Source organism: Rhopalosiphum padi, chromosome 1 (genome assembly GCF_020882245.1).
Source record: "Rhopalosiphum padi isolate XX-2018 chromosome 1, ASM2088224v1, whole genome shotgun sequence".
Classification (NCBI taxonomy): Eukaryota; Metazoa; Arthropoda; class Insecta; order Hemiptera; family Aphididae; genus Rhopalosiphum; species Rhopalosiphum padi.
Window position 1 is genome coordinate 57,730,242 of NC_083597.1, and position 11,704 is coordinate 57,741,945.

Genomic DNA, 11,704 nt, shown 5'->3' on the forward strand with positions numbered 1-11,704 from the left:
ACCTATCTAGGTTTAAAATATACCAGCTGTTATATTTATAACTCAGTAATAATTAATAACTGCGTTAACGGTATTGTCCTGTTACTATATGTCTATATAATATGGCCGTTTCTTAAGATATTATATGATGGATCATGGATGACTAATATTATAATAATATAATAGTATACTTGTCAGTTATATATTAAATAATATTCAGCATCAAACCGCTACAGTGATGGTAGCTCCGAGAGCGTTCTCGCGTGGAGAGTTATGAGCGGGATAAAATCCCCTCATTGCCTTTTTTTAGTGCCATATAACAATAGTACCTAATATTTGACTTATTGTTATAATATTATTATTTTTTGTAATAGGACCCGCTTTGCAATTAATTTGTATACCCCCCCCCCCCATCCTCCACCAATAAAGAATCTTGAGAACGCCAGGTTAGGGTGGCTCGAAGGGAGTGATATGTATTAAATAAAACAAAATAGGGAGCATCTAAGGATCCTAGTTTGGATATGTGATAAACCTAATTAATTATTTGAATATCTAACAAATAAAACAGTTGACTTAATTAGATACGTTGGCAGTTTTTATGGCACAAATAATAGGTGGAGGTTCGCCAGTTCACCACCCATTATATACTCCTTGGACTTAGCTAATTCCTTTAATGTAGAGTAGGTAGATTGAAAAATGTTATTAAAAAATTACAATTTATACTTTATAGCAATTATCATAAACAGTAAATATCAATTTTTGTAAAATATAAAAATAATTTTTAAATTTTCTATATATTTCGGGGGGAGGGGGGTTCAGCTACGACACCGGTATATAATAGGCGCTTAACATAAAATATAAATAGGAGAATCTGGACAAAAAAATTAGAACACACTGGTGGCACACATCGAATATGCAAAAAATACCTACCATATGGATTTCATACTCGATGAATGACCCTTGTCTGAAGAGAACGAATCATTAATAACTGACCATATGAATAATGAATAAGCATTTTGTAGGAATGACAGTCGTTTTATTTGTTTCTTCGTTTTTACGGATTTATATTTTATAATATAGGTACACTCTCGTGACGTACCTACCTATAATAATTAGGTAAATAGGTACATATTATCTATACGCACGCGTTCGTTATACATTATTTGATTCTTACAGCTTAAAGCTTATATAGTCATATTATAGATACCTATATTATTGGCTATTGGTGTATATCGACCTACAATATTACTGCAGTGAGTGTACGTGCCACATACGTAATCGTAATACTATAATCATATGCAGTTCAATAATAATAATATATAGTGCATCACTGCATCAGCATCTTAAACTCACTTCGGTTTCAGTGGCCTTAAAATACCTAATATTATTTAACATACTGTAATAATATGGGCGGATGAGTCAGGTTTGCATCATCGAATCATCGTACATTATAAAGGTAGGTATAAATTGTATAATACATAATATTATACATTAATACAATAATACTACACAACTTTTATCGGTACATTAAATCTTAATTTAATAGTAAAAGTACTAAAAAAACGATATTTTAAGAAGAGCAATGAATATAAGTATTGATTTTATTATTTTTTTTTGTTTGTATCTATCGACTATCTGTAGTATAGTATATACGGAATAAGAAGTACAATTAAGAGGACGCCATACCCGCGTATATTTTATGGCTGTCTTACTCTTACTAATGTAGTATTGTACATCATATGGCAAATTTGTATTCAACCGAATCCATTGTATACTGTTAGTGTTAATTTTAATATTAGTGTATAATGTAAAATATTATCAAACTTACATGTAAAAATATTATCTAGGGCATCAACAAAATATTGTATTAATATTTTTATTTTAAAGTTTAAATGTTTTATATATATTTCATAGGGATAGCTCACATAGGTAGGTATAAATTAAAATATTAATAAAAGCCAAGAAGATGCCCAAGATAAAAATATTCTTACCTACGAGTTTGATAATTGGTAAATTTTTATGCAGCACTAGTTTTTGAAAAAATTGATCGTTTCCAGCATGTAACTCGTAACTCAAAACTAAATAACCATAGAGAATTTAAAATTTTCACCAAATGTATATTTATTAACATTTTCTAAAATTGACAAAATTCATTGTAATCCTTAATTAGTTAAAGATTCATAATATCTAAGATTTAAAAATTTGAAACAACAAAATTCCTCATAAACGTGCTATTACTTAACATGGAATTAAATATTTCTACAAATATTTTTTCTCATTTTAAATCTTTGATAGAAATAAAAATATCCATTAACAGATTTTCTTATTGTGATGTAATAGTTTTTAAACATTTCGTTTTAACTTTAGTCGTGAGTATTATAAATATATATATTAATATTATACACACCGCATTTTAACAAATGCAATTTTTTCGGTACAAATTAATAAGACCTACCCTGTATTACTAATAACAAAATTAAATCTTTAATACCATACTCATACATTTTGCTCATGTTATAATTCATCATTGAACTAAAATTCAACATATATTACATGCAGTGACTTAGCCATCAATAACGATGTGCAATACTCATACTGCAGAGCAGTAATCCACATCCATTCAATTTATATAATTTTACCAACAATTAAAAATGTACGATTAACTATTACAATTAAAAATAATATAAATATAATATAATAAGGAAGGAAATTTGTATTACAATTTCAAGCTTTAGATATAAAAACTAAAATAACTAGACTAAATACTCAACTTATGAGCAAACCTTGAATTAAATGTTCATGTTTGGAAACAAAAATATTATCAGTAAGAATTGAAAAAAACGTAAAATGTCTAATGTCTATCAATAACACTATGAGTCAAAATATTGTCATATTGTGTTGAAATAAGTCATCTAATATTAATTTAGAAAAAAAATAGAATAAGTCAAAAACTAATATGACAAAAATATTTACTTTTTTATCAGATTTTCTTAATTATTTTTATAAGCAGGTTCTTTTGAACCCCTCAACCTCATACTTAAGTATCAACTAGATTAATTTACTACTAAAAACATTTTTACTGTTTCAAAAGATGATTTCAGACATAATAAAATAAACACATTATATCATATGTACAACCGATACATTCATTGATCCACTTAAATTTAAAAGGATAGAATGGAAAATTAGTTATAATAGGTAAAAAAAAAACAATGAAAAATTTGAATAAAAATAATCACTTTTATTAACTTATTTCTTCTTAGATACACCAACAGTTCTTCCTCTACGTCCAGTAGTTTTGGTATGTTGACCACGTACTCTCAAACTAAAAAATAAAATACTCGTTTATAATTTACAATAAATTATACAGAATTAGATATGAAAAAACAAAAAAATAGTTTTGAACTAGTAAGTTATTCTTAATTTCTTATTGAACTTTAGATTAAAACGGAAAATTTTGGTAACTTAAGTAAACACTTGTCATTATAAACATAATATTAATAAAACATAAATGTTATTTTAAGGCACTATGAAAAAAAAATATAGACATAAGAATGAGATACAAGTGAAGTACTAATATTTCAGTTATTATTGAGATTTACTTTGAACTTAGTATAAAGTAATTATAATTTAACAACTTTTAACCAAATTACAATAATGTATCAAGGAACCAAATAATTAATACAAAAGACAAGTAAATCATAAATATGCAATTTTTTAATAAAACAATATGAAATTTCAAACTAATTATTATTTGATTCACTAATTTATATATTTACAAATGTTGTTAGAATTCTATTTTTTAAATAAATGTCTACATTTAGTTTAACTTTAAAATACAACTATTGTATAATGCATAACATTAAATAAAAAATTATATTTGATAAGGGTTTACTAGCCTAAGAGCTGAACAGATTTAAATTAACTTCTAGCCTAAAATATTTTAAAAATATTGATAGTATCTTCAATTAATTAATCATAACTTATTATCCATAGTGGATATAATAAAATATACAAACCCCCAATAATGACGTAGACCACGGTGAGCCTTAATTTTCTTCAACCTTTCCAAATCTTCACGCAATTTGCTGTCAAGGGTACTAGAGGTAAGCTATAAATTGAAAAAATATAAGTTAATATTGCCAATAATGATATATATGTATAAATATATTGGATTTTAAACACACTACAAATTAATTTAAATTTACATACTTGAGAGAATTTTCCATCAACAACATCCTTTTGTCTGTTCAAAAACCAGTCTGGAATTTTGTATTGACGAGGATTTTGCATAATTGTGATAATTTTTTCAACCTAAATAAAATATAGAAAAAATTATTTAAAATCCATTTATAAACATCAATTTTTAGTACAAAAACATAAACAAATTAATAAAAAAGATAAATAAATATAAATGACTCAATTAAATAACAAAAGTATTAAATTTTTTTTTTCAAAAAAAAAAAATGTAATTAAACAGAAACTAGACAAAAACCATAAGATATTAGTCAATAAAGCTCTACACATAATATTCAATTTAGCATAATTTACCAATTCCATAACGTATAAACATTATGTACCGTTGATTATGCTTTGCACTATTTAAACACAATATAAACTTAACATGATTTATTAAGTTTATATTTAAAACTATAATTGTAAATACTGTATTTAAAATAAATCTCAGCAAAATGTAATAATTAATAAGTTACTAAATAGATCTATACATAAACATTAATTTTGCATAATTTACCAATTTCATTATATACAAATATAATGAACCGTTGAACATGCAGATTCATTAATACAAACACTCAATTGTTTTATACAATTTAAAAAAAATCTCATCTTTTTTAGCAAGTCTTGTTTTGTAAACATTATTTTCACTTAACATTTTTCCATATTTTTATTAGCTAAATTACCTATTTGTTTTACATATTATATAATGACCTATATCTATTGACTTTTTATTGTCTCTCCACCGATAGAATATCAAATGAATATGTTACATTTATATTATCCTAATGTAGATTATTGTTTTAGCACAGATTTCTGACATTTAATAAAAAATAAATGTACAATTATTAAAAAACGGTGCATGAAAAATTAAATTAATTATAATAACATTTCTGATTATATACTATGTATTAATTCAAATTTATAAACGTTTTTTTTTTTTTTTTTATAAGTACATAGAAAAGAAAATGGTACCAAATCATTATGCTGTTGGACACAATATTCAATAGATAACTGATAATTTATAGTTATGTATTTAAAATAAATCTTAATAAATTTCAATCAAATAGAATTTACTAAATAGATTTATATATAAATGGTTAATTTTGCATAATTTACCAATTTCATTATATATAAATATAATGAACCGTTGATTATGCTTATTTGTAACACATAGTATTTAGTATTTACATTCTTGTTAAAATATAATAATTTTATGTCTCTTCACCGATAGAATATCAAATGAATAAATTGCATTTATATTATCCTAATGAAGATTATTTGTATAGCACAAAATCTGCAACATTTACTTAAAAATTAAATAAATGCATTGTTTATAATTAACTGTGCATTCAAATTCCCAAAAATAAAATTGTACATTACTTTCCTACCTATCTGTTTTTATTTAATACCTAAAAATATATAAACATTGTAAACACAAATGTAAGAATTAAATATGAATAAATAACTCCAAAACAAATAGTGCTATTTAATTTTGCACAATTCAACCATTTAGCATTACAAATATTGGCAAGCAAAATTTCTCAATTTGTGCAACAATAATTCTTTATCGAGAATCAATTGCAAACAACTTAGATATCAAGAACAGCGTGAAGGATAAATATTACAACTGAATTCCAATACAATATCTAAGCAAGACTCGACTATTTTAACATTTCATACAACTATCAAAAATCATATTCATCTGTGAAATATTGAATTTATTCCTTCACATGCATGGGCCATTTAGTAAAGGTCCACCAAAAGCCCTTGGTAATTGCAAGGCATTTGCTATAGCAAACATATAATAGTACTACGTGAAATAATTGACGCAATATTCTCAAAGACGTTTGCAATTATGTTGAATGGAAAAGACACTATTTAATACACAATTCGTTCTGACAAAGGTAATCGAATAGCAAATAATACAAACCTCTTCGTCGGTACATTCTCCAGCCCTCTTGTTTAGGTCGACATCGGCCTTTTTCAACACAATGTTGGAAAACCGTCTACCAATACCTTTGATGGCGGTCATGGCGAACATGACTTTACGTTTGCCATCGATGTTGGTACTGAGGATACGCAAGATGTGCTGGAACTTTTCTGGGATGACCAAAGACTGAAAAACACCAATCAACAATCAACGGCTAGAGAAACAAATTGTAAAAGGTACGTCAACGGAAAAGGTGCCGCCAGATTCCCGTGGACGGACGCGTTTCGCGCCGATCGCATCCAACAGTTTGTTGTCCCATTCGGATCCCATTACGATCAGAACGGATAAAAAATCGAAAATAAAATACGGTACTCACCATTTTGGTAATGTTGTCGTCAACAAGCACGGGTGAAAAAGATTATAACCACAGTCTTCCGTCAAGAACATGTAACGCAACAAAACGTACCGTGTTTAAGGAGGGGGTTATCGGATCATTCAGTCCCGGCGACCAAACAAATTATACCACTGTTAGAGATTACAGTGTTGCCAACCAATTTTATACGAGATAAAAACCATCACATCTTCATAGCCCGCCATAATAACTATTATTTATTTCATGGACTACAACATAATATATATCAGCTGTGCCCGTGCACTTCGTCGCCCGTACCAAATGCACCCGTGTTAAGTTTGGTTGCCTATGATGCTAACAACGCTAACATTAAACATTTAGCGTAAGGATAAAAACTATTTTTGGTTTTCTGATTTGGTGTCTAGATGATATTATCTTTGACATATTATCAATTTTACATAATTATCCCGCGAATTCTTGCTTAGATTTGCATTTTTTCAATCGATTAACCAATTATGAATCGTCCGTTAAAAATAATCTATTATTCGAACAATCGATGAAATAATCGCACAGCCCTAAACATATTAATAAAAAGGTAATATATTGAGGTCATTAACCGGAATATAAACTATCCTATCTATTATGACGGAGATAAAATTACACACATTGATTATAATTTCATCAAAATCGGTCGAGTAGTTTCGGAATCGGAATGCATCGAGATATTCGAGAACATATCATACTCGATAATTATGGGGGATAGTAAGTTCCTACACGAGAGTAGCAGGTAAACAATTACATGCGTTTGTTCCTACACGGTAAAAACGGTACGTATGTTGGTTCCTACACAGCGGAAAAAATTAAATGTGTGTATACGAATTTTCAAAAATAAATATATAATGATTAAAAAATATAATAAAAATCGCATAGCGTAATGTCACAAATAAATATAATATAATAATATAAGAAAAAACCGTAGTTCGAACTTATTGAGAAATTCTGTACTAAAATACATTGAATAAATAAATATGTATATTATGTGTAACTATTTTATATAAACTTTTAAGTAAAATTAAACAGTTTTTTTTTAGCCAATTAAATTGTATGCAAACATGTATAAAAATAATACTTACTTCAACACTATTGCCATTCAGTTAATTATATTTCGCATTAATTCGTGACTGGTGTATAATTTCAATGATATTTCATACAATAGTAAATAGTTACTAAAAATTAAGGTAGGTACTTAAAGTACTTACTTTTTAGTTATCGAACTCCGACAGCCGATATGAACCGGTGGCGGATATCTCGTAATCGTTATCATACGTATGTACTCCAAAGTGATAAGTAGTATCATAGACCATAGTATTTACTATATAATATGTAATTGAATCACAAACATAATTATCTAGAGCTGGTCAACCTCACTCAAAATATTTAACGTTCATTGTTTTTGGTAATCGTCTGAAGAGAACAATAAAATAACTATTTAGTACTTGTTGGTCTATGTTATTACCTACATACTATACATACTAATGTAATCTTCTTTGACGTAAATAAAACAAAAATAGTAACCGTGTATTCAATCAAATAATAATTAATTACATTTTAAAATAAATAATACATAGTATTATGCCTCCTTTATAAATAAATTTGTAGCTATAATTTTAACGTTTTACCTATATTAATTTTTTTTTTTATTAAAATATATAATTAATAACTTTTTCATAAAAACGATATTTTACTATTCATTGCATTATATTTTAAATTTTTAATATTTAATGTAAACGTTTAATTTATATAACTAATTAAGAAGTATGTTATTTATCTTGATCTTTATATTTTTATGAATTTAAAGATTTTTGATTGCATTTTTAAGCCATACCTGGATATGGTAATTATTAGTTTATTTATTTATTTATACTATAAATTTCATTTTATTATGATCCACTGCAGTCTATAGTGTTATTGCACTATCTTTTAATATCGCAAACACCAACTTTATTCAATCTTTTTTCTGAAACTTTTGCTCGCATGCACAAAAGATAAATAATAAAATACATATCATCGTAAAATAAATATATATAACTTCACTCAGATAAAAAACGTAACTTTAAGACGTTTTGAAGCATACAATTTATACATAAACCTATGGTTAAAATAAAAAAACAAATAGACGTGAACTTATATAAAATGTTGTACGCTAAACTAGTCTCAGTAGTGTTGGACATTTTTTTAAAATGCATCAAGACAATATCGCTCATCGCTTTAACAGTCGCCTTTGATTAATATAATAATTCATTCAATAAAAAAAAAAAATACAATACGCAGTATTATTATATAATCTTATGATTAATAAAGTTGATAAAATCATTATTTATAGCATACCTATTATTTGTTTGACACTCATTTTGTTTGTAACACGGCGTATAGTGTATGCAATATTGATACACACGATCTGTTTTTACTTATTACTGCAAAAATATAATAATAATATTATTGATGGCTACATAATAGGTTAATGCTGTAGTATGTAAGTTATGTATAGTGTGGTGTCTTGTCAATTCATTGCATCAAATTTATCGTGCAACAGTTAATGGTTATCAATTGACAGTGACGTAAATTATTTATCATATACACAACTTAGTCATTAGTAATCAGTCTTTTTGATCGTTCATTCAAAAAGTTCCAGTTTTTAACTTAAATATTAGAATGAATTGGCCTAATGGCTAGCACCTAATTATAAAATAAAAATATTGTATATACAATCGTTTAGACTTTATTGGTATATAAGTGTTAAAGTAAGTTATGACTATTTTAAAATTGTAATAATTTACATAGTTATAAGTCACTCTAATATAAAAATATCAATAAAAGTCTTGGAGGTATCATTATTCATTAATACAATTCTGATATTTTGGTTTGATATTTATATAAATTTTTTGAATTTTACTCTCGTAAAGCTGAAAACATAACATTTTTACAGTTTGAATGCTTGTATAATGGAGACAACAGATACCTAAGAGTATCGATTTTTCTTAAAAATAAAATATACGTAAAACAAATTATTTTACAAAAAATAACAATAATAGTAAAATTATTAAATTGATACATTTATTATTCTCCTTCACCCGTGTAATTGTCCAATCGGAAATAAAGTATTTTTTTTTATTTTTTAAATAACTATTATCGATATTTTATTTATGTTTTTATTATTTATTATATAATATTTATTTATTTTTTTTAAATGATTATAGAATACCCAATTTTTTCTTTTCTTTAATGTTTAATATATCTGATATTTTTATACAATTTTACCAATAAACTGTTTAAAAAAATAAGACTCGTGTTAGTCATTATAATTATATATACATATAATATTGTAATGAATCAAGAATTAGCTTGGCCGTAGATATTGATGAAACTTTACCTAATATATAATATAATACACATAATATTTCTTTAAAATAAATTTAAATTTTATATTATTAACATTTTATTTAAATAGTATTCATTCATTTTTATAAAATTTTACCTATTTTATCTTTTTTTAAATAATTAACCAGGTAATCAAGTATTATTAAACATATTTATAAAAATTTATTGTTGTATACTTTAATAATAATAAGATATTAATATAATATTATTTATTTTGTATTTTTAAAATTGTATTATTCTAAAAATTGTGTATTAATAACCTGCGGTGCCAAGATATCCCCATGCCGAAACGGTCACGCCGAATTATCCTCATGCCAAAACATCCGCGCCGAAATGTCCGATTCCCAGCAAGACCAAGAGTATATCCGTTCCAATGAACTGACTGTTGGATAGAAGCAGACTTACCTGAGAGTCAAAATGGGCACTCTACTTATAGTATTGACCTTTTAACTTGTTGTTCCATTATAAGTTATTATTGTATATTTTTGTGTCATAAAAACATGTTATTTGATACAGATATAATTAATAAATATATATATATATATGTATATTGTATAATTATTAATAGTGCGGTGTGCAGTTTTATATAATATTAAAGTTCAGTGCTACAAGTATTTATTGTTTATTAATATGTTAGTCTTTGGGATGTGATTAATTATAGGCTAGGTATGTAAAGTAATGTAATATTTATTTTTAATAATATTGACTTATGAAACTATTGTTCATAAATACAGTTATTTTTTAAGTATTGGAAATGTAGGTAATAGCTGACAATATTATGATGATAATATATAATTTATACATTTAAACATTTAATACATATATTTTGTTAAAAATAATAACATTTATATTTTTAAAATATTTGTTTTATATCCCGAAAAGATATTATATTTATTTTTTAGAAAATAAAATAAAATGTGGAATAAATGATTCACATCTATTTTATTAACTTAAAAATGAATTGTCATAATATTAGAGTTCATGTTTATTTTATATTCCTCATACCTCTGTAGGCCTACATATGCTATTCTAGCTAAATACCAAATGGATACTATTTTATTAAATGATAGTTATTCTATTAATATTGACTGAGTATTATCTTTTAAATATTGTGATAATTATTATTATTATATTTCTTTATTTCTTTTGTTTAATTTTATGCCATTTCAGTTATTAAATTATTTTGTAATGTTTGTTTACTGCACTTATATCCGTATCCAAACAAATAAATTTGCATATTTTTACATTTTTATTTTATAAAATTCACACACTAATAATTATAATTATGTTTATGATTTGGGTGATCAATACAAAAATAAACAGGGTTCGGTGAAGGATGTGTGTAACAATAAAATAATTGTGACCATACCTTTCTATTTTGTCATAAATATACCTATAGTCGCCTATTTGGTGTATATGTTTATGATGCATTAAGTACTGTTAACTAAATTGTATCATCTAACGACTATAATATTATATTAATATATGCGCCCATATAGCGATTGATTCATTGCGCTTTTGCTAAAAGTCCAACACGATCATTGTATTAGATGGCGCTGATGCCATCATCTAGACATGTTGACCTAGTTAACATCTTACTTATTTCTAACAGTCGAAGAATCACAACTTCTTACAGATTTGTTGATAAGTGGTACAAGGAGGTTTTAGGATTAAATAGAAGATTGTTCGAATTTTTCAGTTAATATTTCACTCGGCCCCGAGTTTTTGGATAGTGATTAGTAAAAATTAAAAATATAAACTAGGTC

At 25.7% G+C, this 11,704-nt stretch overlaps 1 protein-coding gene across 1 annotated transcript; it reads right to left on the reverse strand.

The window, feature by feature from the left end:
• Positions 1 to 3,199: 3,199 nt before the first annotated feature.
• On the reverse strand, positions 3,200 to 6,684 carry LOC132917450 (small ribosomal subunit protein uS13). Its single transcript, XM_060978197.1, has 5 exons — positions 6,525 to 6,684; positions 6,149 to 6,334; positions 4,192 to 4,293; positions 3,999 to 4,090; positions 3,200 to 3,304 (listed from the first exon to the last, which is right to left on the reverse strand). The coding sequence occupies exons 1-5, from the start codon at positions 6,525 to 6,527 to the stop codon at positions 3,229 to 3,231; spliced, it is 459 nt and encodes a 152-aa protein (XP_060834180.1). The 5' UTR covers positions 6,528 to 6,684; the 3' UTR covers positions 3,200 to 3,228.
• Between the last annotated feature and the right edge of the window lie 5,020 nt (positions 6,685 to 11,704).